At 45.6% G+C, this 26,628-nt stretch overlaps 1 protein-coding gene across 2 annotated transcripts in view; it reads left to right on the top strand.

The window, feature by feature from the left end:
* Window positions 1–26,628, top strand: part of ankra2 (ankyrin repeat, family A (RFXANK-like), 2) — a 56,959-nt gene that overhangs the window by 5,640 nt on the left and 24,691 nt on the right. For both annotated transcript variants that reach the window (XR_011593952.1, XM_070885941.1), the window contains exons 2-7: window positions 7,776–8,101; window positions 13,634–13,789; window positions 14,338–14,403; window positions 14,542–14,639; window positions 17,574–17,699; window positions 21,424–21,490. Coding sequence is in view for 1 of the 2 variants with exons in the window: in XM_070885941.1 (XP_070742042.1) it covers window positions 7,813–8,101; window positions 13,634–13,789; window positions 14,338–14,403; window positions 14,542–14,639; window positions 17,574–17,699; window positions 21,424–21,490 (802 nt within the window). In the remaining variant the exon portion in view is untranslated. The remainder of the gene's footprint in view (window positions 1–7,775; window positions 8,102–13,633; window positions 13,790–14,337; window positions 14,404–14,541; window positions 14,640–17,573; window positions 17,700–21,423; window positions 21,491–26,628) is intronic.

Genomic DNA, 26,628 nt, shown 5'->3' with positions numbered 1-26,628 from the left:
CCACAGCAACTGCGGAATTTAAATTTAATTAATTAAATAAATCTGGAATAAAAAACTAGTATCAGTGATGGATTGTTGTAAGAACTCGTCTGGTTCATTAATATTCTTTAGAGAAGGAAATCTGCCGTCCTTACCCGATCTGGCCTATATGTGACTCCAGACCCACATCAGTGTGGTTGACTCTTAACTGCCCTCTGAAGTGGCCTAGCAAGCTATTCAGTTGTATCAAAACCACTACAAAAAATAATAAGAATAAAACCGAATGGGCCACCCGGCATTGAACTAGATACCAGATTTAGACATGGCAAAGGCACACCCAGCCCAGTCGACCCTGCAAAGACCTCCTCAATAACGTCTGGGGACTGGTGCCAAAATTGGGAGAGGTGTCCCACAGACTAGTCAGGCAGCAGCCTGACAGTCATACTCACAGAATCATACCTTTCAGCCAAAGACCCAGACTCCTCCATCACTATCCCTGGATTTGTTTTTGTTGTTAACGTGGGAACAGGAGTCGGCCATTGAGCCCCTTGAGCCTGTTCTGCCGTTCAATGAGATCATGGCTGATCCGCGGTCTAACTCCATATACCCGCCTTTGGCCTATATCCCTTAAACCTTTGATTAATAAGCTATCAATCTTCGAATTTAAATTAACAATTGATCTAGCATCAATTGCCATTTGCGGAAGAGATCTCCAAACCTCTACCACTCTTTGTGTGTAGAAGTGTTTCCTAACTTCGCTCCTGAAAGGACTAGCTCTAATTTTTAGACGATTCCCCCTAGTCCTAGAATTCCTAACCAGTGGAAATAGTTTCTCTCTATCTACCCTATCTATTTCCCTTAATATCCTGAAAACTTTGATCAGATCACCCCTTAACCTTCTGAATTCTAGGGAATGCAATACTAATTTGTGTAATCTCGCCTCGTAACTTAACCTTTGAAGTTCGGATATTCTGGTAAACCTACATTGCACTCCCTCCAAGGCCAATATATCTTTCCAAAAGTGTGATGCCCAGAACTGCTCACAGTACTCCAGGTGTGGTCTAACCATGGTTTTGTATAGCTGCAGCATAACTTCTACCCCTTGTACTCTAGTCCTCTAGATATAAAGGCCAGCATTCCATTAGCCTTTTTGATTATTTTCTGTACCTGTTCATGACATTTTTATAATATGTACCTGAACCCGCAAGTCTCTTTGGACATCCACTATTTTTAGCATTTCACTATTTAGAACACACCCTGTTCTATCCTATTTAAGTCCAAAGTGGTTGACCTCACATTCGCTACATTGAAATCCATTTGCCACAGTTTTGCCCATTCACTTAATCTATCAATATCCCTTTGTAATTTTATGCTTTCATCTACACTGCCTACAATGCCGCCGATCTTTGGGTTATCAGCAAATTTGGATACATGACTTTCTATGCCATCATCCAAATCGTTAATAAATATTATGAATAGTTGAGGCCCCACACTGACCCATGCGGGACACCACGAGTCACATCCTGCCAATTTTAGTACCTACCCATTGACCCTATTGCCTGTCTCCTGCCACTCAGCCAATTTCCTAACCAGGTCAATGATTTGCCCTCAATTCCATGGGCTTCTACCTTAGATTATAGTCTCATGTGGGACTTTATCAAATGCCTTCTGGAAGTCCATATTAATAACATCCATAGACATTCCCCTGTCTACTACTTTAGTCACCTCTTCAAAAAAAATCCACCAATCTACCTGTCGCAAATGTATCTGTCCATGACAGTATTGGTAGCAATGACCACTGCACAGCCCTTGTGGAGACGAAGTCTCATTTTCACACTTGAGGACACTCTCCATCGTGCTGTGTGGCACTACCATCGTGCTAAATGGGATAGATTCCTAGCCGATCTAACAGCTAAAACTGGGCATCCATGAGGCGCTATGGGCCATCAGCAGCAGCAGAATTGTATTCCACCACAATCTAATCTCATGGCCTGGCATATTCTTCACTCTACCATTGCCATCAAGCCAGTGAACCAACCCTAGTTCAATGAGGAGTGTAGAAGAGCATGCCAGAAGCAGCACCAGGTGCCAACCTGATGAAGCTACAACAAAGGATAACTAGTACAATGCATGCTAAACAGCGGAAGCAGCATGCTATAGACAGAGCTAAGCGATCCTACAACCAACCTCGCAGATCAAACCCCGCAGTCCTGCCACATCCAGTCATAAATGGTGGTGGACAATTAAACAGCTAACCAGAGGAGGAGGCTCCATGAATATCCCCATCCTCAGTGATGGCAGAGGCAGCACGCAAGTGCAAAAGACAAGGCTGAGGCATTTGCAACCATCTTCAGGCAGAAGTGCCGGGTTGATGATCCATCTTGGCCTCCTCCCGTGGTCCCCACCATCACAGAAACCAGTCTTCAGTCAATTTGATTCACTCCACGTGATATCAAGAAACGACTGAGCGCACTGGTTTATGGCAAAGACTTTGGGCCGCGACAACATCCTGGCTGGAGTGCTGAAGACTTGTGGTCCAGAACTAGCCGCCCCTCAAGCCAAGCTGTGCCAGTACAGCTACAACACTGGCATCTACCCAACAATGTGGACAATTGCCCAGGTATGCCCTGTCCACAAAAGCAGGAAAAATCCAATCTGAACAATTATCGCTCCATCTGCAAAGTGATGGAAGGTGTCGTCCGGCACTTACTCACAATAACCTGGTCACTGAAGCTCAGTTTGGGTTCCGGCAGGACCACTCTGCTCCAAACCTCATTACAGCCTTGATCCAAATTTGGACAAAAGAGCTGAATTCCAGAGGTGAGGTGAGAGTGACTGCCCTTGAAATCAAGGCAGCATTTGATCAAGTGTGGCATCAAGGTACTCTTGTAAAAGTGAAGTCAATGGGAATCAGGGAGAAACTCTCTACTGGTTGGAGTCATACCTAGCACAAAGGAAGATGGTTGTGGTTGTTGGAGGCCAATCATCTCTGCCCCAGGACATCGCTGCTGAAGTTCCTCAGGGCAGTGTCCTAGGCCCAACCATCTTCAGCTGCTTCATCAATGATTTTTATTCCATCATAAGGTCAGAAGTGGGGATGTTCGCTGATGACTGCACAGTGTTTAGCTTCATTCACAACACCTCAGATAATGAAGCAGTCCATGCCCACATGCAGCAAGACCGGGACAACGTTCAGGCTTGGGCCGATATGTGACAAATAACATTCGCGCCACACAAGTGCCAGACAATGACCATTGCCAACAAGCAAGAGTCTAACCACCTCACCTTGATATTCAATGGCATTACCATTGCTGAATTCCCCAGCATCAGCATCCTGGGGGTCACCATTGACCGGAAACTTAACTGGACCAGCCACACACATACTGTGGCTACAAGAGCAGGTCAGAGTCTGGGTATTCTGGGGCAAGTCCTCCTCCTGACTCCCCAAAGCCTTTCCACCATTTACAAGGCAGAAATCAGGAGTGTGATGGAATACTCTCTGCTTGCCTGGGTGAGTGCAGCTTCAACAGTGCTGAAGAAGCTCAACACCATCCAGAACAAAGCAGCCCGCATGATTGGCACCCCATCCACCACTTTAAACATTCACTCTCCCTCCATCACTGATGTACCGTGCGTGCAGAGTGTACCATCTATAAAATGCACTGCAGCAATTCGCCAAGGCTTCTTCAACAGCACCTCCCAAATCCATGACTTCTACCACCTAGAAGGTCATGGGCAACAGACGCATGGGAACACTACCACCTCCAAGTTACACACCATCCTGACTTGAAAGTATATCACTGTTCCTTCATCGTTGCTGGGTCAAAATCCTGGAACTCCCTCCCTAAAAGCACTGGAAGTACCTTCACCACACGGACTGCAGTGCTTCAAGAAGGCAGCTCACCACCACCTTCTCGAGGGCAATTATGGAAGGGCAATAAATGCTGGCCTTGTCAGCGATGCCCACATCCCATGAATGAATATTTTACTCTAGCTAAAGTGAAGTACATTAATGTCAATCACCATTTGTAACTACTTTATACTTGTTGATAAAAAAGCAAAATACAGTGGATAGTGGAAATCTGAACTAAAAACTGAAAAAGCTGGAAGCATCTCTGTGGAGAGAGCTACTCCTTAACCTCTTGCTGCACTTCAGTCCTACATTCCTAATTTTTGGCCACCTAGTACAGAGGGGGGGTAGACAAGTTGGTGGACCTCCTTGTGGGTCTGCTCCTGGGCCTGGCCACGGTGGCAATCCACAGGTCCAAGTTGAACATTACCTCTGGGTGGGAGGGGGGAAGAGTTGCTCTGACTGCCTGCATCTCTTCTGTGACTTCATCCGTGCTCAGGTGGTTCTGGAGAAAGAGCACTCGGTATCCACCAGTAGGCTTGAGGCTTTGTTGGCATCGTAGGTACTGGAGTGGATAGTGCAAATAACTATTTTGATATGTTTCCTTTGTTTTTTTATGATTTGGGTTTTTAGTTGTGTGTATCTCTCTAAAAAGGCAGCACTTTTGTTATATTTTTAATGGATTGATGACACTAGGGCAGCCAATGTCTTCTTACAGATTGTAATGGAAAGGCATCTGTGGAGAGAGAGAGAAAGAAAGAGTTAACGTTTCGGGTCGATGGCCTTTCATCAGAAGTGATCTAGAGTGTTTCCTGCATATCCTGTTTTTATTTTAAACTTGTTGTTACATGTGGGCTGGTTTGAGCTAGTAATAAGTTAATCGATTGTTAGCAATAATGGAGTGATGTGTGCTTTTCTCATTGGCTGACTTTTTTCCATGGCAACTAGGCGATTATATAAAGTTAAGACTCTCAGAGAAATTCACATGATTTGTGCCACACATTAGCATCACACGTGAGAACTCTAACGGCACCTGATGCCGGTTCCAGCGCCGCACGCTGAATCGGTCTTGCTGATAGCGCTGCTGCTGGCCTCGATAGCTGGGGATCTCGCCATCACTGAGATCGTAATGTCAGTGAATGTGAGGTTGTTAAATTTCTTCCTGCACTGAGTGTGGGTCCTGGGAAGCACAGTGCTGCCTGTGACGTGGTGTGCCACCTCTCTCCACATAGTCCGGCAGACTTGTGGTAAGGGCCACCTGCCAGTTGCAGGGTACATGACCTTCTCTCCACTGCTAAAACGAATGCTTCCAAAGCTTTATTCGATAATCTCTGGGCTCTCTCCCTGGGGTGGCGATCTGCCATCGGGTTTTGTAATTACCGGTAAGTACTACTTCTTGTCCTTTTCATGGTTGTTGAGGCAGTTGCATACTCAACAATCCTGAGAATGAGGTGCTGCAGCATCAATGAACCTCCCCTTTAAGTAGTGAAAAAAGCCTATGGCAATCATTACTTGTGTTTAGACTGCCCCCAATATTGATCCAGCTTTTCAGTGTGATGCCAATGAGCTTGGGTTTTTAGACGAGAATCATGACTACAATCATTTTAATGAGGATTGAGGATGAATATTGTGTGCATTCTAGACGATTTTCAGGTGGTGCTACTTAATCATTTTTAGCCTAAACACTGCCCATTTCTTGACTATACCAAATTTCTAGCCCTATAAATTTGACTATTGCTGTGATTAGCAGCCAGGGACCAGTGAAATGTGAAAGATAGACGTGTATATGAGAGGCAGTTGGCAACTATTCAGTACTTATCACCTGTGACAATGATAACATCTTGGAGAAGGGTAATCTCCATGAACAAACAAGGGGAAGTGAAGTGCAGGAACAGAGGGTAAGACCACTTTGGAATGAATGGGAGAATCTTACTATGGAGAATGAAGGTATGGCAGTGATACTAAGGGGCTGAAATTGCCCCCCCCGACTGAAAGGGGCCGCACTCACTTTTTTAGTTGATTCACTGCTCCAATCCATGCGGCGGTGTTTCGTGCGGTTTTGCCCCTTTTATTCAACCTCCAGTGTCCGAGCGGTGAAGTTCGGCTTTTGAGGGGTGGAAGTGGTGTTGGTGCGGAGAGGATGTCGGGAGCTGTCATCAGTGCCGCACTGATGACGTCAGCGTGACACGTCACAACGTCCCTCCCCTTCAGTTAAAGGGGAGGGCCGCTGCGAGCTCTGCAGCCAATTTAATGGCACCTACTGGGCCACCAGTGGGGGTTCTGGCCATGCCAGCGGCCTGGTACCCAAGAGGGGGTGCCGGACTGCCTATTGGCAACTCGGCCGAACTCATGACCGCCATTGTCAGGCCGACCTCGGAGTCGGTCGACAATTAAAATAAAATGGCGGCTGCGGCAGTGCGCCCTCCCCTTTAAGGTTGGATGTGTCGCTCAGCCGCAGGCAGCTTCCCACAGGGGAGAGCTGTCAGTGGCACCAACTGGTGGCAGCACCGCTCCCGCAGGGCAATTTCCTGCCTGGAGCGAAAAAGAGGTTGCCACCGCCGGTCGGTAAGGGGTTGATGGGACGGTAACATGGGCAGAGTGGAGACATTCTCCCCCGGGAAAATCCACGAGGGTAACTTGTGAAATGTCAGCGACTGCGCGCCAACTAGGCAGTGATTGCTGGTGGCCATGGCTGTTAAAGAAAAGGGGTAATTTCTGCCCCATAATATCTATTTTGCTTCAGCTTTTACAAATGATGGTGAAAGTGAGAATGCAGAAGTACGAGAAGAGACGATGGAAAAAATGTTCAAGGTAAGTGTAAGAAAGGAAATGATTCTGAACAAAAAATGTTCAAGGTAAGTGTAAGAAAGGAAATGATTCTGAACAAAAAATGTTCAAGGTAAGTGTAAGAAAGGAAATGATTCTGAACAAATTAGCAGAACTGAAGGTGAACAAGTCACCATGCCCTGATGGCATGCATCTAGTTGCTGAGGTGATAGCAGATGATGTGACAAATATTTCAATTCCTCCTTAGATAAGCAAATTATAACGATGACCAGGGCATAACTAATGTAACACCTCTGTTCAAAAAGGGAGAAAATAATAAACTAAGCAACTATAGATCAGTTGTGGGCTAACTCTTATAATCCATCTTTTTGAAATTAAAACATTCAAGTTAATGAGCATTTAGAGATGCGTGGAATAATCAAAGTCAGCAAGCATGGAATAGGTAAAGGCGGCAGTTGCATGCTTGACAATGTTATTCGTGCCTTTTGAGGAAATGACTAATTGGATAAATAAAGAGATGTAGTACATATGGATCTTTTGGTACAAAAAATCAGGTATATGGTATAAAAGGAAATGAAGCAGTATGGCTCGATTTTTAAAATGTCATTCTTGCGATATGGGCATCATTAACAAGGCCAGCATTTATTGCCCATCCCTAGTTACCCTTAAGAAGGTGGTGGTGAGCCGCCTTCTTGAACTGCAGCAGTCCTGCTGTTCTTCAAATAGTGTTATAGGATTCCTAACAGTCACATGAACCAACCTGAGGAATAAATAGGCAGAACCTTGGTTTAATACCCAAACTGCTGGGTAAATGACTTGATACCTATAAGCAGATTTAAATACCAGAGAGAACTAGGCAGTGTGAATTGGCAATCTTTCTGATAATACAGCTATCTTTCAGTACTGCACTGAAATGTCAGTGTAGAATATGTGCTTAAGACCTGGAGTGGTGCTTGAATTTACAACCTTCTGACTCGAAAGTGAGAGTTCTACCAAATGAGCCAACGGCTGCTAATTTGGTAATTGTAGCATTGTTTCATGGTATTCCGCTAACTGTTTTAATCAAGTGTTCAAATTCACATGAGCGCAATAAATTTTTATCTTCAGGCTTTGTTTTATACATCTGCTGACATGCTGTAATTCAATGTTGTACCAACAGATGGCGTAGCAGATTGTACCAACGGAGTTGAGCAGTAATGGCTGCAATAGAGAACCCAACCACTGAAGCCCAATCCTCCGGAGGTGGAAACGAGAATCATTCTTCCTATGCTGACATTCCATATATCAAGGTGGAGCCACATGCAGATATTCACGCAGAAGGTGGTCCTTCCCACAATGTTGCCATGGGAATGAAATTTGTCCTACCCAATAGATTTGATATGAATGTCTGCTCTCGATTTGTGAAGTCTCTGAATGAAGAAGAGAGTAAAAACATTCAAGATCAGGTGAACTCTGACCTAGAAGTGGCCTCTGTGTTATTTAAAGGTAGGTAATATGCAAGCATTTTAGATGGACTCGTGAATGACAGCATCAACCAGGAGGAAAAACTGGTTAATATTTTGGGTAGGGACACTTTATCAAAAATGGGAGAGAATTCAGGCGAGTCCTTTGCTAGGATTGACTAAAATGAAGGAAATGTGAGAACAACAGGAGGAGGTTATTGATTATGCTAATCTAAAGAGGAGATGCTAATGGGTTTAATAGCTGGGAATAAACTTGTGTGAAAAAAAGCTAGAAATGGGTGAAAGGTGTTGAATAATATACACTGGTCATCTCAGTTGGGCTTTAAAAAGACCTTGGGCATAGTTACTAATAACCTACTGGGCTTAGCTAGAACAATAGAATACAAGTTATGTACTGGTCATGCTAATGATCTAAGTGCACTGGGCAGCCCCGACATGGAACACTGTTCAGTCTGATCACCATGTTACACAAACAATGTACATGTATTGGGCAGAGTGCAGAGAAGAGAAATCAAAATATCCCAGTTGTAAAGAGTTTAGTTATGATGAAAGACTAGAAAAGCTCAAACTCTACAGTACAGAGAGAAGACGTTTAAGGTGGGGGATCTCATCCAAAATATTAAATATTTTAGATTGAATAAACCAGAATATACAAAGTAGGACATGTTAGTAGTTTATGTTGGTTAAATATAATTTTAAAATAGATAGTAGGAAGAATTTCACACAAGAATGGTAAATGTCTAGAATAATGCTCCAGGCAAGCTATTAACAGGTGAAATCATTTTGGGCTTTCAAAATAGTAGCTGGATCGGAACATAGTAACAGGAGTGGCTTATTCAGCCCAAAGAGTCTGTTGTTCCATTTTATTAGCCGTGGCAATCACAAATCCCTAATGTCTCCCTTATTGCACTTGTTTCCAAAGTAAATATCTACCTCCCTTTTAAACATCTCAATTGATTTTGCATCTGTGGTCTTATGAAACAGTACATTTGACATTCACAAAGCATTTCGTGTGAAGGCATTTTTTTCAGAATTTGTTTTTAATTAACTTGTTCTGGATTCCCCTATTACATTGAAAAGTTGTCCCATATGTACCCTGCTAATTATTTTAAACACCTTGATCAGATAACTCTTTAACCTCCTCATCTATAGGGAATATAACTCAAGTTTAATGTACTCATCATAGCCAAGTCCCTTTAGCCCAGATATCAACCTGGTTGATGGACTTTCTTGAAGAAAAAAAATAACTTGTATTTATATAGTGTTGGTCAGGTCCTTAGATTGCCTCAGAGTTCTTCACCGTCATTGAATAACTTTTGAAGTTGTCACTGTTAGACACACAAATGCTGCAGTCAATTAACGTAGTTTATCTTTTTGAGATGCAGTGACCAAAATTGAACACAATATTCCAAATAAGATCATAACAGTATTATACACAACTGCAGTAGTGGCTCTTTATATTTTGTGCCTCTCGTGATGAAGCCCCTCTTGTGATGATGCCCAAAACTCCATCAGTCTTTTAATTTCCTTGCGGAGGCTGAACGCCAACTCTCTGACGCCTCCCTATGGACCATGACCCTGCTACTGAATATCAAGCCATCATTTCCCAGACCGTCACTCACCTCATTTCCTCTGGAGATCTTCTCTCCGTGGACGCCAACCTCATAGTTCCCCAACCCCGCACAGCTCGCTTCTACCTCCTTCCCAAGATCCATAAACAAGACCGCCCCGGTCGACCCATCGCTTCAGCCTGTTCTTGCCCCAAGGAACTGATTTCTTCCTATCTCGACTCTATATTTTTTCTCCCCTTGTCCAGTCTCTTCCCACCTACATCCGCGACTCTTCCGATGCCTTCTGCCACTTTAACAGTTTCCAGTTTCCTGGCCCCAACTGTCTCCTTTTCACTATGGTCGTCCAATCCCTCTACACTTCCATCCCCTAACCAAGACAACCTTAGGGCGCTCCGCTTCTTCCTTGAGCAGAGGCCCAACCAGTCCCTATCCACCACCACCCTCCTCTGCCTGGCTGAACTTGTTCTCACATTGAACATCATCATCGTCATAGGCAGTCCCTTGAAATTGAGGAAGACTTGCTTCCACTTTAAAAGTGAGTTCTCATATAGCTGTTAAGTCCGATGCGGGAATTACAGTCTCTGTCACAGGTGGGGCAGACGGGTTGAAGGAAAGGGTGGGTGGGGAGCCTGGTTTGCCGCACGCTCCTTCTGCTGTCTGCGTTTGGTTTCTGCATGCTCACGGCAACGAGACCCGAGGCGCTCAGTTCGCTCCCGGATGCTCTTCCTCCACTTTGTGTGGTCTTTACCAGAGTTTTCCAAGAGCCTTAGAAAGAGAGTGTTTGAAGACCAGGACTTCAAATCTGGCACCAAGCTTATGGTCTACAGGGCAGTAGTGATACCTGCCCTCCTATATAGCTCAGAGACGTGGACTATATATAGCAGACACCTCAAAGTGCAAGATCCTGCAAATCCACTGGGAGGACTGACGCACCAACATCAGTGTTCTTGCTCAGGCCAACATCCCCAGCATCGAAGCACTGACCACGCTCGACCAGCTCCGTTGGGCAGGCCACATCATCCACATGCCCGACACGAGACTCCCTAAGCAAGTGCTCTACTCAGAACTCCTACATGGCAAGTGAGCCCCAGGTGGGCAGAGGAAATGCTTCATGGACACCCCCAAAGCCTACTTGATAAGGTGTAACATTGAACAACAACTCCTTTGACTCCACTCACTTCCTCCAAATTAAAGGTGTTGCTTTGGGAACCCGCATGGGTCCTAGCTATGCCTGCCATTTTGTGGGATATGTGGAACATTCTTTGTTCCAGTACTACTTGGGTCCCCTGCTTCACCTCTTTTTTTGGTACATTGATGACGTTTCCTGCTCTTGCCCTGAATTAGAAAATTTAATTTATTTTGCATCCAATTTGCACCCTTCACACATATTCACATGGTCCATCTCCAACTCTTTCCTTCCCTTCCTCAACTTCTCTGTCTACATTTCTGGGGATAGGCTATTGACAAACATTCACTATAATGTGACTCCCACAGCTACCTGGACTACACTTCCTTCCACCCTGCTTTCTGTAAGGACTCCATTCCATTCTCACAGTTTCTTGGTCTCCGTCGCATCTGTTTTGATGATGCCACCTTCCATACTAGTGCTTCTAATATGTTTTCCTTTTTCCTCAACCTTGGATTCTCCTCTACCATGGTTGACACGACCCTCGACCGTGTCTGTTCTGTTTCCCACACTTCTGCTCTCACCCCTTCCCCTCCCTCCCAGAACCACGATAGGGTTCCCATTGTCCTCACCTTTCACCCTACCAGCTTCCACATTCAATGGATCATCCTCCGCCATTTCTGCCACCTCCAACGTGATCCCATCACCAAACACATCTTCCACTCCTCTTCTCTCAGCATTCGGAAGGGACCATTCCCTCCGCGACACCCTGGTCCTCTCCTCAATCACCCCAATTCCCACGGCACCTTCCTGGGCAAGCGGAGGAGATGCAATACCTGCCCTTTTACCTCCTCCCTTTCCACTGTCCAGGGCCCCTAACACTCCTTCCAAGTGAAACAGCTTTACTTGTACTACTTTCAATTTAGTTTACTGAATTCGCTGTTCACAATGTGATGGTCTCTGCATTGGGGAGACCAAACGCAGATTGGATGACTGCTTTGCAGAACACCTCCGGTCAGTCCGTAAGCGTGACCCCGAGCTTCCGGCCGCCTGTCACTTTAATTCTCCGCTCCATTCCCACTCTGATCTCTCCCTCTTCGGCTTACACTGTTCCAATGAAGCTCAAGGGAACAGCACCTCATCTTTTGTTTAGGCACTTTACAGCCGTCTGGACTGGACATCAAGTTCAACAATTTCAGTCAGTAACCTCTGCCCCAATTTTTTCTCTTTTTTTTCCCTCTCTTTCCAATGGCAGCTATTGATGATTTTTCCATTCACACCCTATCTAGACTTACCTTTTGTTTCTTAACTTGTCCCATTACAATCTCCTTTTGCATTGCACCATCCCACTTGTCTCTTAATCTCTTCTGCCTTCCATCCTATCACAGACCTTCCCTTTTGTTCTTTCCTCCCCTCCCCCCGTTTCTGCTCCTACACTTGCTTAAAAACCTATTTCATCTCTAATTTCTTCCAGTTCTGACGAAGGGTCATCGACCTGAAACGTTAACTCTGTTTTTCTATCTTCACAAATGCTGCCTGACCTGCTGAGTATTTCCAGCCTTTTCTGTTTTGATTTCAGATTCCAGTTTCCACATTATTTTGCTTTTGTTTCTTTTAATTTCCCTTTGCATATGAAGACTAGTTATTAATCATTTGCATATCTGAACCCCGAATGCTGTTGTTCGCTCTCCTCTTTTAGTGCACCTCATTTAGACTGTAATCCCAGTTTACTACCTTACACTATATGTTAAACTGCAACTACTATCATTCTGTCCACTTGCTTAAGCTATATCCATTTAAAATTTTCTACTCTTCACCGTTCACTACACCTTTGTAGAACCTTCTGCAAATTCGGATATACTCCTTCTATTCACAAATTATAGATAGTAGGTTAGGAGAGATTGGGCACTAAAGTGGCAAGCTTCAGTGGGCTGGGTAATACTTTATCCTCTGCAATGTTCTTGTGATTTGTGGGTGGGGTGGAGAGGGAATGTTGTTACATTATTCTGTGGCCTGACTTGAAGAAAAATCGACACAGAGCTGAGCAACAATTTAAAGCAAAAAAGCTAACATTATGATTATGTGAGAAAACCACTTGACGTGCTCCCTCCCCGCATCCCCTCAGTTTCGATCTTTTCGATATTTCATGAGCGAGTACAAAATTGCAATTTGCCTGAAATAGTGAAGATTAGTGTTTGTGAGCAGGTTAAGTAATCACAAATAGCTCGATGGTCTAAATAGGGATAGAATGTAAAAGCAAAGAGATCATGCTAGGTTAGGCCTCAGCTGGAGTATTGTGGACAATTCTGGGCACCACATTTCAGGAAAGATATAAAGGCATTAGAAAGAGTACAGAGGAGGTTTACCAGGATGTTACCAGGGATGAGGGACTTTAGTTATGAGGAGAGGTTGGAAAAGTTAGAACTGTTCTCCTTGAGTTATGAGGTGACCTAATAGATGTTTACAAAATGCCGTAAGGTTTTGATAGTGAATAGGGAAAAATATTTCCTCTAGCGAGTGAGTCAATAACTAGAGGTCATAGATTCAAACTCATTGGAAAAAGATCCAGAGCAGAGATGAGGAAAAATGTTTTCACTGAGTTGTCGGGATCTGGAACGCACTATCTGTAAAGGTGGTGGAAGCTGATTCCATAATTAATTTTAAAACCGCATTGAATAGGTACTTGAGGATGAGCAACTTACAGGGTTACGGACAAAATGCGGGGATGTGGGACTAAGAACGACTGCTCTTTCAAAGAGCCAGCACAGGCACGACTGGCCGAATGGCGTCCTGTGCTGTAAGATTCTATGATTCTAATACCACTTTTCAGGTGTTAATTTACTTGTGTTGTTTGCAGCTGAGTGCAACATACATACCTCTCCTCCTGGAATTCAAGTAAGGCATGTCTACACGCCATCGGTGACCAAGCATTTCTCACCCATTAAACAGTCAACAACCCTGACTAACAAACATCGTGGAAATGAAATCTCTGCAGTACCTTTACTCTTGCACTGTAAGTCTGGAGTAAACATAATTTATTTGCATCCAAATGACCTTGGATTTAATATGTACAATTATACATAATCATTAATAATAAAGGCAGTTTATTGCATGTGCAAGAAGGCTAGATAATTCATCACTGCCAAAGTCCAAATAGGTTGTTGCCTTTCAGATGAATGGACCAAATTATTCTATAGTGTGTTTTCACCTTCCCTATATTTTTAAATGAATGTATCATATTTTCTTTCTCTTGTTTGTCTTTGTTCATCAGCTGGTAAAGTAGTCAAACCTGTTTTCGGGCACCTATCAGTGCTATTTGCCTGGATATACATGCATTAATTAGCATGATGGGGCTGGGCTACACAGTGGGAAAACCTGGAGTGAAAAGAATTAACATAAAATTATGTATGGATGGGAAAGAGTGATTTTGGTTACTGGTAGATCTTAAGGAAAATACTACTGTCATGGAAACGTGCTCCTGAAATATGGAATAAATTGCATTTGTTGATTAGTTTATGTGATTTCCACTGTGCATTTAATTTTTTTAATGTATTTTTATAGCTCTGTCTGTACATCAGCTGGCAGCACAAGGGGAATTACTTTATTTGGCGAGCCGTATAGAGCAAGGTACGTTCTTGACAGCTTGTGTTGTGTTTTATGACTTGCACCAGTGAGATACAGAAATTGTAAATTGACCTCTATGCCCATTGAGTCTCTAGTTCTGTCTGTATAATGGAGTGAATGCCTCTATTATTACATTTCTAGACAATCTGCTAAACAGGCAAGATGAGCAAGGGTTTACTCCACTGATGTGGGCAGCAGCTCATGGACAGATTGCAGTGGTGGAGTTTCTGCTACAGAATGTAAGAAATTTACCTCTGTTCTTTATGTACTATCAAAAATATAATTCTAAAATGATTAGAACAGAGAAAATGGAACAGGCAAGATAAATGTGAGAACATGTTTTAGCTTTACTTTATGTTCCTTCATATGTGATGAGTGGAATAGACAATGGAAGTGTATTTTATTGTAGGCTTTGAGTTGCTTGACTTTCTGATGGAGGAGCTGATGATGGACATGTCCTGGTTAAAATCTGGATCTTGAAGCTTGAGAATTGTGGGTTGGAAACCTCAGCCTATTGGTCAGTAGCCAATCACACTATTAATGGATTATAATTTCACAACTCCTCACTGAAGCCCCAATACATGTCGTTTATTGGCACCAATGTTACATTGTGACTTGCATTGCATCTGCTCATGCGCCAGTGCAGCCTTCGGCTGCCTGAGAAAGAGTGTTCAAAGACCAGGCCCTCAAATCTACCACCAAGCTCAGGTCTATAGGGCTGTAGTAATACCCGCCCTCCTGTATGGATCAGAGGCATGGACGATATACAGAAGACACCAAGTTGCTGGAGATATATCACCAACGATGTCTCCCCAAGATCCTGCAAATCCCCTGGGAGGACAGGTGCACTAACATCAGTGTCCTCGTCCAGGCTAACATCCCCAGCTTTGAAGCGCTGACCATACTCGATCAGCTTTGCTGGGCAGGCCACATAGTTTGCATGCCAGACACGAGACTCCCTAAGCAAATGCTCCATGCAGAGCTCCTTCACGGCAAATGAGCCAAAGGTGGGCAGCGGAAACGCTACAAGGACACCCTCAAAGCCTCCCTGATGAAGTTCGACATCACCACTGACACCTGGGAGTCCCTGGCCGAAGACCGCCCTAGGTGGAGAAAGTGCATCCGAGAAGGCGTTGAGCTCTTCACAATCTCGGCGTTGAGACTCGAAGAGGTCAAGTGCAAGCAGCGGAAGGAGCATGCGGCAAATCAGTCCCACACCCCCCCCCCCCCCCCCCCCTTCCCTCGATGAATGTCTGTCCCACCTGTGACAGGGTCTGTGGCTCTCGTATAGGACTGTTCAGCCACCAAAGAACTCATTTCAGAAGTGGAAGCAAGTCTTCCTCGATTCTGAGGTACTGTCTATGATGATGATGATGATGCTCTACAACATTTAGAATTTGGGGTTTTATTTTGATTCTTTTTCAGTTCTCTTCTCTCCTGGAGGTGCTGACTCAAGTACAATTTTATAGTTGTTAGTCTTCTAGGTGTGAGCTTAAACAATGAGTGTCAGAAGGTGATTCAATTCCACTCCTTTTAAGACAAGTGAGAGACTTTTTGTCCCCCATCCACTCCCCAGACAACTGAGAAAGCATTGGATTTGAACCTATCTCAACAGAAGCCAATTGTGCCACAATTGCAACTCCACTAACATTAGTAAATTCAACTAAGAAGTTAATGAGCTATATGGAATGGTACTATACCGAGCAAAATCTTTACCTACAAAGACACTGGGGAGCAGCAAGATTTGTGTTGTTAATAAGTCTCTTATTTTCCCTTCCAACTGAGTATTTTCTAAATATTCAGTTGGGCGAAGGAAGAGCAGATCGCAAACAAAGTTCAATAACATTTAGTGATGTGGAATAAGATGGTATGCAAAGGAGATTCTTTGGGATGTGGGCATCTCTGGCAGGCTGGTATTATTGCCCATCGCTAGTTACCCATGAAATGGTGATGGGCCTTTTTGAACCTCTGCAGTCCATGTAGTAAAAGAACTCTCACAATGCTGTTGGGTATGGAGTTCTAGGAGTTTGACACAACGGCAATTAAGGAACTGTGTGATGTGTCCAACTCAGGATGGCATGTAACTTGGAGGCGATAGTGCTCCCATGCTCCTGATGTTCTTGTCCATCTAGATGGTGATTGCAGTTTGGGAGGTGCTGCAGAAGAAGCCATGGTGATTTGGTACAGTGCATCCTGTAGATAGTACATACTGCAACCATGGTACGCCCGTAGTGGAGGGAGTGGATATTTAACCTAGTGGACGGGGTGCTAATCAACCACCTTATGATTGAGGACAGGTCATTGATGAAGCACCTTGAGGAAATCCTGCAGCGATGTTCTGATGTCCATCGTGGGCTGATATGATTGGCCTTCAACAACGACAACCATCTTCCAGGTATGATTTCAGCCACTGGAGAGTTCCCCAGCTCCTGATCCCCATTGACTTCAGTTTTACTAGGGCTCCTTGATGCCACACTCGATTGAGTGATTACTTGATGTCAAGGACAGTCAGTCTTGCCTCACCTCTGGAATTCAGCTTTTGTGTCCATGTTTGGACCAGGGCTGTAATGATGTCTGGAACCGAGTGGTCCTGGTGGAACCCAAACTGAGCATTGGTGAGTAGGTTCTTGGTGAGTAAATGCCGCTTGATAGCACTGTCGATGACTCCTTCCATCACTTTGCTGACGATTGGGAATAGGTTGATGGGGCGTTAATTGGCTGGGTTGGATTCCTCCTGCTTTTTGTTAACAGGACACACCTGGGCAATTTTACACATTGTCTGGTAGATGCCAGTGTTCCAGCTGTAGGGGATTGGCTAGTTCTGAAGCACAGGTCTTCAGCACTACAGCCAGGATCTTGGTGGGCCTCATAGACTTTCCTGTGTCCTGTGTCCTGTGAATTCAGCCGTTTTTTTTGGTCACGTTGCACATCCCCGAATATGACATCTTAGTTTTCCCACTCTACTAAAATAGATGCATTCATAAAATTGATCTATACAGAACATTTTTACATATTGTAAATCATTTTATTTCTAACTAGTTAGTTTATGATTTAATCCTCATTTTATAAAATGAATATTGTGTGTTATTTTGTCACAAGGCATCTATAGGTGCAGATTTTTACTTTTCATACTTTGGAAATGAAACTGCAGTTTGTGTGTTTCTTTTTGAAAGGGAGGCGATCCACATCTTTTAGCACATGGGAGGGAGAGTGCACTGTCACTGGCCAGCAGTAAAGGCTACTCGAACATCGTAAACATGCTGCTCGACTATGGGTGTGATGTGAATGAGTATGACTGGGTAAGTAACATCGACAACATATTGCCCAATATTTTTGTTTTTTTACATAGAAATAATATTTTAAGCAAAATTAAAAGAGCCAATTAAGTGGAATGTAAATTCTTCAGCTGGGAGCAATTTGTGTTGAATTTATCGTCCATTTGTCAAATACACTCTTCTAGTTGCTCTCTCTCTCTCTCTCTCTCTCTCTCTTTCATTCAAACCATATGTTCTGATGACATAATTGAGAAATTTAAAAGCAGTTACTGAGCCTGACAACCTGAGGTAGCTGTAGTAATATCAGTAGGGGTGGTCATTAACCTCCATGTGTTTCAGCAGTTTTCCATTTCAGATGTGTATGCTAATTAAGTTTTCCCACATTGCCAAGTTTAATACCTCTTGAGTTGATTCAATGTGTTCATTAATCAAACCCAAATATTCAGAAAACAAATAAATTCACAGAAAAAGATTAAAATAAATCAGAAATGTATTTTTTTAAATGGTGAGATTATCTCTTTAAATGCTGCTGATTTATGGACAATGGACTTGCTATAGTAGCTATATCTATGATTTCTGCTTCGATTATCAAAAATGTAATTGTATTGTAATTCTTTTGTTTAATTCAACCAAAATGTTTGAAATATGTTATTGTATCTCGGAACTCCAAAATTGAATGCAAGATGATATATGGGGCTAGTGTTTCCCTAACCTGTTTTTCTGGTGCCCTCACCCGAGGTGTGCCGTTTTTGTCCGCCCCCAAACGCGCCAAAAAAAGATGTTGGTATTCTGGCTGCTCCCCAGCCTTTCTTCGGTCGTGGCGCAGCGTAGCCCAATGGATTGGGTGCGGAGCCAGGTCCCGGCGCTGAAAACAGTACCGGGACCTCTGCACATGCACGCTAGAGTCTACGCGCATGTGCAGTAGCTCCTGGCAGGCCGAATCTGTGCGTACGCGCTGCAGACTGTGTGGGAGGGGCCCGAAGCACGCAGTCGCTAGCCCTGGCCGAATGGGCTCCCTCATCAGCGGCCTAAGGTAGGACTTCCTTCTATTTTTTATGTTATTTACTTGTTATTTACTGATTGATTTTGGTGCTTTAGGTGCAGAGTTCCTTCTATTTTATTAATTAATTGCTTATAACTTTTTGTGCTTTGCTTGCTGGTGCTTTAAATGTAGTTACTTGCACCGGGTATTCCTTAACTCTAGGTAAGGTTTTTCTGTGCGGACAGAAGTGGCAACATACGCTGGCCTAAGTTAGTTCGGAGGAACTATTTGCTGGCCAAACAGGGGTAAGTGGCAGGGAAAGCCCTCTTTTGGGGAAAAAAAACTGAACAAAAAAAACCTAACTAACTTACTTACACTGGCGCAAATTAAATGGCCAGAATTGCAACTAAAAAGATAGTTCAAAAAAAGAGGAGCACCTCCTGGAGAAACCATGATATCTAAGTCATGCATAATTTATTAATTATGGTCATGTGAGGGGTTACCACATAAAGATTTCTCTGTACCTGTCTCTCAAGCATTAATAGCTGGAAAATATACTCCCAAACAGAAAGTACCAGTCTTGTCAACTCTCGTGATTTCATTGAAAAATTCGTCAATTTACGCATGTGCAGGGAATAAAACACGCAATTTGCACATGCGTGAAAAAAATCATTGAAGCCGCCATCTGCCCTGTAGCATAACTTGCTTCAAATATTTATACAATTTTTCTTTAAAAGATGCCATGTTCTCTGACTCAAACCACTCCTGTGGCAAAACATTTAATGTTCTTCTGCAAATAAATTTATTGTAACACATATGAAGAAAGGCTTGGAAAAAATAGAGAAGGTTAAATTTGATTTGATAAGAGATGTTTAAAATAACGGAGTTACTGCTGCCAATGACCGGAAGCTGTGCAGAAGCATACTGCGCATTAATCTACAACTGGAAGCTTCCTTTTTTTTCCCCCCCACAGAGCATTTTTCCTCACAGCCCGGTCTCTGCTGGCATTAAAAAAAAATTTAACGAGCCAATATCGCGCATCCGCTGTCCACTTCCGGTTCATTGGCAACAGTCGCATCCTTAAAATAATGAAGAGTTGGGACAAAGTATGTTGAAAGAGCGGGTTTCCAGTGTTGGGGCGAGGGGTTGTTCTAGAGCAAGGGGACACAAGGTTTACACAAAGGATTGTGAAGCTGTGGAATCAACATTTAAGGATACGTCGTTGAAGGAAAGGCGAATAAAGCCACGAATGAGGTTTATAAAATCAACTGACAATTTATATTGGGTTATGTTTGGAAGAAATAGTAACTCATGATTTCTTACCACATTTTTAAGAGTTTGTCTCCTGATTTTTGATGCAGTGAAGTTGGCAATACTCAATTGCTACGATAGAAGCTTTGCAATTTTAAATAGAAATTGTAATCATTGTCATTTTATAATTTAAACTGTACAAAATTCAAACAAGTTGGCGTATCATTACAATTTCATGTAAAAATCATGATGCTATAACATTATAATACTTTTGAATATTTGTGAAACTGGTTGAGAATTTGAACTTGGAGAACTAGAAATAATATAAATGATCAAGAAATCTAATTAAAAGTGAATGTTAATGGTATATTCTTGGTGATCTAGGAAGTATGATTGTACTTTTAATTTATTATGAGGTTTGTGTTTGAAGGGGTAGTAGCTTTGTGTGTTGTATGAATGTTACTTTTTTTTTAAATGACAAGTGGGAAAATAAGCAGAAGAAAGGATGGGAGATGATGAATAAGTCTGGTATGCAATACTGGACTTGAGTGTTCATAACATCAAGGTGTAAGCTAGCACGACGTAAGCTGTCCTCAGTAGACCCTTTGACTAAGCTGAATGCCGACATCTGTCCTAAGCTGATGAGACAACTCTTAAGATTCAGGATGTCAGCTGCTGGAAGACGATATCTGGAGAACACATATGAGAACATGCAGTCACATATCCAGGGTTTGGTGCCTACCATGATTTGGGTTACAGGGAGGCGAGCAGCTACTGCTGAAGATCTGCATTTCCCAACTGGTGGAATCATCATATATTGGGGTATGTTATATGTCCCCACTATGCTGAGGAGGATGGTGACAAGAGTTCACATGTTTTATGATGATTTGTGCTACTCACCATTACGCTCATGAAGTGCTCCCGAAACCTGCTGTCCGCATCGGGAGGGGCTCAAACTATGCTTGTCAGTTGTTTAGTGACCAATTCCTGATTTGATGGGGAAGTAGAAAGAACCTGCATTTGTATAGCATCTTTCATGACCTCAGAACTTCCCAAAGCGCTTTTTAAAAAAAAAAAAAATTAATAAAATAATAATAATTCTCTGGCTTTGGGTATCGCTGAAAAAGTCAGAATTTATTTCCCATTCCTAATTGCCCCAAGAAGGTGGTGGTGGGCCTTCTTGAACCACTGCATTGTATCAAGTGAGAGGCTTGCTCGGCCACTTTCAGAGGGCAGTTAAGAGTAAATCATGTTTGTGTGGGACTGGAGTTATATATACACCAGATCAAGTAAGAACAGCAGGTGTCCTTTCCGAAAGGACATTAGTTGACGCAGTTGGGTTTTAACAACAATCCGACAGCTTCGTGGTCACTTATACTAAGCATTGAAACTCTCATGTTCCTTGTGTGAGACATTATCCAGTACATTAGTGTGATCATTTTTTTTTGTTTTTAAATGTAGGTTAAATATTTAGTACAATCATTTGAAATTTTTACTGCTCTGTTTCTGTTGCAGAATGGGGGAACTCCTTTGCTTTATGCAGTGCATGGAAATCATGTGAAATGTGTGGAGACTCTGTTGGGTGAGCTGACACAACACCTAATAATGCGGTTTTAAACTCTACCCCAATAAGACATTTTGTCTGAGTGTTTTAAGACTCCTGTATGAAACACAGGCTTCAGCTGTTAAAACTACACAATGCTACAGGTTTTTTTTAATCGTTCATCATAAATGTTCTTTTAATGGAGACTCGGGCAGCATTTTATGCCTGCACCTGCTTACTCAACCAGTGGGGTAGAAAGCATTTACTGTCAAATTCTGAGATCCCATGTTGCCTCATGCCACGTTTGACAGTTATAACTGTGACCATTTCAAGTTTAGCTTCACAATAAGTACAATCTCAAAACCTTCATCAATTCTTATTTTACTTTGCTAGGATGACTAACTCACTATGGATAACTTTGAAATTCTGCACTCCCAGCAAGGAGCCAAGCTCACGATGAGTGCAAGTTGGAGAATTAAGGCAACAATGTTGTAGTCCCTGGGAGTACAGAATTATCCCTTGTAGATTTTATACTCTCTTGGACAGGAATTTTCCAGCATTTAGTCACTTGTCTACAGTTCTGTTACTTTGATGCCAGCCCACAGAAATAAATGTTCCAAAGGTTTATCTATAATCAATTTTAGGAATCTACAGGCCTTTTATTAATGAAACCAATCCTTGTCCCAGTACAGACTTTCTGATGAATGCTAGCTTAGACAGGTGCAGCGTCCAAAATCCGGAATGTTCCCGACTCCGGACCGATTGGTGGAAGGGTCGTCCGGAATCCGTAAAATGTTCCGGAGTCCGGACCCACCGACCTCGGGGTCCCGTCGCTGCCTGACCTTGGGCCTCACCTTGCAGCCGCTGCCTTTACCCCGCCACCGCTCGCCTCACCCCGCTCACTGCCGCAGCCCTTACCTCGGGGCCTCCCCACCAGCACGCCCCCACACCTCCTCTGCGATGGGGCCCGCCGGCCTGAAACTTTGGCGGCTGGGCCCTGCCCGAACAGCTCCACGGCGGCGGGGCCCTGCCCGAACAGCTCCAGGCGGCGGGGCCCTGCCCGAACAGCTCCAGGCGGCTGGGCCCTGCCCGAACAGCTCCAGGCGGTGGGGCCCTGCCCGAACAGCTCCATGGCGGCGGGGCCCTGCCCGAACAGCTCCACGGCGGCGGGGCCCTGTCCGAACAGCTCCAGGCGGCTGGGCCCTGCCCGAACAGCTCCACGGCGGCTGGGCCCTGCCCGAATAGCTCCACGGCGGCTGGGCCCTGCCCGAACAGCTCCACGGCGGCTGGGCCCTGCCCGAACAGCTCCAGGCGGCGGGGCCCTGCCCGAACAGCTCCAGGCGGTGGGGCCCTGCCCGAACAGCTCCATGGTGGCGGGGCCCTGCCCGAACAGCTCCACGGCGGCGGGGCCCTGTCCGAACAGCTCCAGGCGGCTGGGCCCTGCCCGAACAGCTCCACGGCGGCTGGGCCCTGCCCGAACAGCTCCACGGCGGCTGGGCCCTGCCCGAACAGCTCCATGGCGGCGGGGCCCTGCCCGAACAGCTCCAGGCGGCGGGGCCCTGCCCGAACAGCTCCAGGCGGCTGGGCCCTGCCCGAACAGCTCCAGGCGGCGGGGCCCTGCCCGAACAGCTCCAGGCGGCTGGGCCCTGCCCGAACAGCTCCATGGCGGCTGGGCCCTGCCCGAACAGCTCCATGGCGGCTGGGCCCTGCCCGAACAGCTCCATGGCGGCGGGGCCCTGCCCGAACAGCTCCATGGCGGCTGGGCCCTGCCCGAACAGCTCCATGACGGCGGGGCCCTGCCCGAACAGCTCCAGGCGGCGGGGCCCTGCCCGAACAGCTCCACGGCGGCGGGACCCTGCCCGAACAGCTCCAGGCGGCTGGGCCCTGCCCGAACAGCTCCAGGCGGCGGGGCCCTGCCCGAACAGCTCCACGGCGGCGGGACCCTGCCCGAACAGCTCCAGGCGGCTGGGCCCTGCCCGAACAGCTCCAGGCGGCGGGGCCCTGCCCGAACAGCTCCAGGCGGCTGGGCCCTGCCCGAACAGCTCCATGGCGGCGGGGCCCTGCCCGAACAGCTCCACGGCGGCGGGGCCCTGCCCGAACAGCTCCACGGCGGCTGGGCCCTGCCCGAACAGCTCCACGGCGGCGGGGTCCTGCCCGAACAGCTCCACGGCGGCGGGGCCCTGCCCGAACAGCTCCACGGCGGCTGGGCCCTGCCCGAACAGCTCCAGGCGGCTGGGCCCTGCCCGAACAGCTCCAGGCGGCGGGGCCCTGCCCGAACAGCTCCAGGCGGCTGGGCCCTGCCCGAACAGCTCCATGGCGGCGGGGCCCTGCCCGAACAGCTCCACGGCGGCGGGGCCCTGCCCGAACAGCTCCACGGCGGCTGGGCCCTGCCCGAACAGCTCCACGGCGGCGGGGTCCTGCCCGAACAGCTCCACGGCGGCGGGGCCCTGCCCGAACAGCTCCACGGCGGCTGGGCCCTGCCCGAACAGCTCCACGGCGGCGGGGCCCTGCCCGAACAGCTCCACGGCGGCGGGGCCCTGCCCGAACAGCTCCACGGCGGCGGGGCCCTGCCCGAACAGCTCCACGGCGGCGGGGCCCTGCCCGAACAGCTCCATGGCAGCGACCCACCCCCCCTTTTCTGAGTTCCGAAATCCAGAAATACCCGAACCTGGGTTTGGGTGTTTCCGGATTCGTGACGTCAGAAAGACGATCCAAAGTCCGGAAAACGTGGAATCCAGAACGGCCTCTGTCCCGAGGGTTCTGGATTTTGGACGCTGCGCCTGTATAGGCAAAATGGCAGATTACTTTGTAGTTTGGAGTAAATAAAAATCTCTTAAATTTCCCCAAAGTTTCTGCGCCAGCGTAATTCATTTGGGTACAATTTTTTTAGGCTCAGATTTTTTTTGCGACATGGCGTAACCTGAAGTCTGCGCCAGTTTTTGACATTTAAGCAAGTTTGGCCAACTTACATTTTTTTCTGCGACAGCGAATGTGACCATTCCCAAAAAACCTTCTGGGCACTTAACAAAAATCGGCGCAGAAAGATGTCATTGTTTTTAGCCGAAGTTTTGAAGGGAGTGAAGAAGGCAGAGAATATGCATCATAAATCTTCATTTTTTGGTAGTCAAAAGGGAGAAATTGGAAGTGTAATGCAATTCTTGAATTTTTGATTTTTTTCAAAGTACCACCCTACCACTTCTCCTTTCCTCACCGGGCTCATGGGTCGGCGCGTCGGCCGGTAGAATCGCTCCCTTGCCCGGACACGGGACCTCTGGGCTCGGTTTCAAAAGAAGCCCGGGGGGGGTGTGAAGCCGAGCCCCTGTGTCCGGGCGAGGGAGCAATTCTGCTAGCCAACGCTACGACCCTCGAGCCCAGTGAGGAGAGGAGAGGTGGTGGGGTGGTACTTTGAAAAAAATTCAAGAATTGCATTAGACTTTGTTGCCCCAAATGTCTTCATTGAATGCCTAGCTTCCCATTGTAAGCAAGCCTATTGCGCGTGCGCAGACCGGGGTGTGGTCCATACTTGGACATCCACCTTGCAGAGAGAGAGGGAAGAAGGGGTGTGAGTGCTTTGTCCTAGTGTTTTGAGGTTGTTGCAAAGCTACAATTTAATTATGGGGGCAATATTGACAATTCCATACCTCGTGCAAGGCTTCTGCATGATGGTGCTGCAGAGGAGAAGATTGATTGGGCAGCATCACCTAAGGAACTTCAGAGCACGTAGGATGATGGGCAGAAAGCCTTACCCACATCGGGTATATCGAGACAGGCGTTCATACCTGCACCTGAGTGAGGCAGACTGTGTGAGAAGGTTGCGTTTCCACAAAGAAGTTGTAACCGAGATCTGTGAGTTAATAAAAGCAGACCTGCAACCTAGAAGCATCAGGTGGACTGCTTTGTCACTTGAAGTAAAGGTTACAGCTGCACTTTCATTTTATGCATCTGAATCATTCCAGGCCACAACTGGGGATGTGTGCGCCATTTCTCAACATGCAACACACATCTGCATTCGGCAGGTGACTGCTGCACTATATGCCCAGAGGAATGACTACATAAAGTTCCCCATGACTGCCCAGGCAATGCGTGACCGGGCTGTGGCTTCTCCAGGATTGCTGGCTTTCCCAAGGTACAGGGCTGTATTGATTTATAATGGGGAACAAAGAAATGGCAGACCAATTGAACAAATACTTTGGATCTGTCTTCACTACGGAAGACACAAAACTTTCCGGAAATACTAGGGGTTCGAGGGGATCTAGTGAAAAGGAGGAACTGAAGGAAACCCTTATTAGTCAGGTAATTGTGTTAGGGAAATTGATGGGATTGAAAGCCGATAAATCCCCAGGGCCTGATAGGCTGCATCCCAGAGTACTTAAGGAAGTGGCCCTAGCAAAAGTGGATGCATTGGTCATCATTCTATTGACTGGATCAGTTTCTATGGACTGGAGGGTAGCTAATGTAACACCACTTTTTAAAAAAGGAGGGAGAGAGAAAACAGGGAATTATAGACTGGTTAGCCTGACATCTGTGGTGGGGAAAATGTTGGAATCAATTATTAAAGATGAAATAGCAGCGCATTTGGAAAGCAGTGACCGGATCGGTCCAAGTCAGCATGGATTTATGAAAGAGAAATCATGCCTGACAAATTTCTAGAATTTTTTGAGGTAGAGTGGACAAGGGAGAACCAGTGGGTGTGGTGTATTTGGACTTTCAAAAGGCTTTTGACAAGGTCCCACACAAGAGATTGGTGTGCAAAATTAAAGCACATGGTATTGGGGGTAATGTATTGACATGGATAGAAAACTGGTTGGCAGACAGGAAGCAGAGAGTCGGAATAAACGGATCCTTTTCAGAATGGCAGGCAGTGATCAGTGGGGTTCAGTGCTGGGACCCCAGCTATTTACAATATACATCAATGATTTAGATGAAGGAATTGAATGTAATATCTCCAAGTTTGCAGATGACACTAAACTGGGTGGCGGTGTGAGATGTGAGGAGGATGCTAAGAGGTTGCAGGGTGACTTGAACAGGTTAGGTGAGTGGACAAATGCATGGCAGATGTAGTATAATGTGGATAAATGTGAGGTTATCCACTTTGGTGGCAAAAACAGGAAGACAATATTATCTGAATAATGACAGATTAGGAAAAGGGGAGGTGCAACGAGACCTGGGTGTCATGG

This window comes from Pristiophorus japonicus, chromosome 1 (genome assembly GCF_044704955.1).
Source record: "Pristiophorus japonicus isolate sPriJap1 chromosome 1, sPriJap1.hap1, whole genome shotgun sequence".
NCBI lineage: Eukaryota > Metazoa > Chordata > Chondrichthyes > Pristiophoridae > Pristiophorus > Pristiophorus japonicus.
This window is presented reverse-complemented; position numbering and strand designations above follow the sequence as displayed.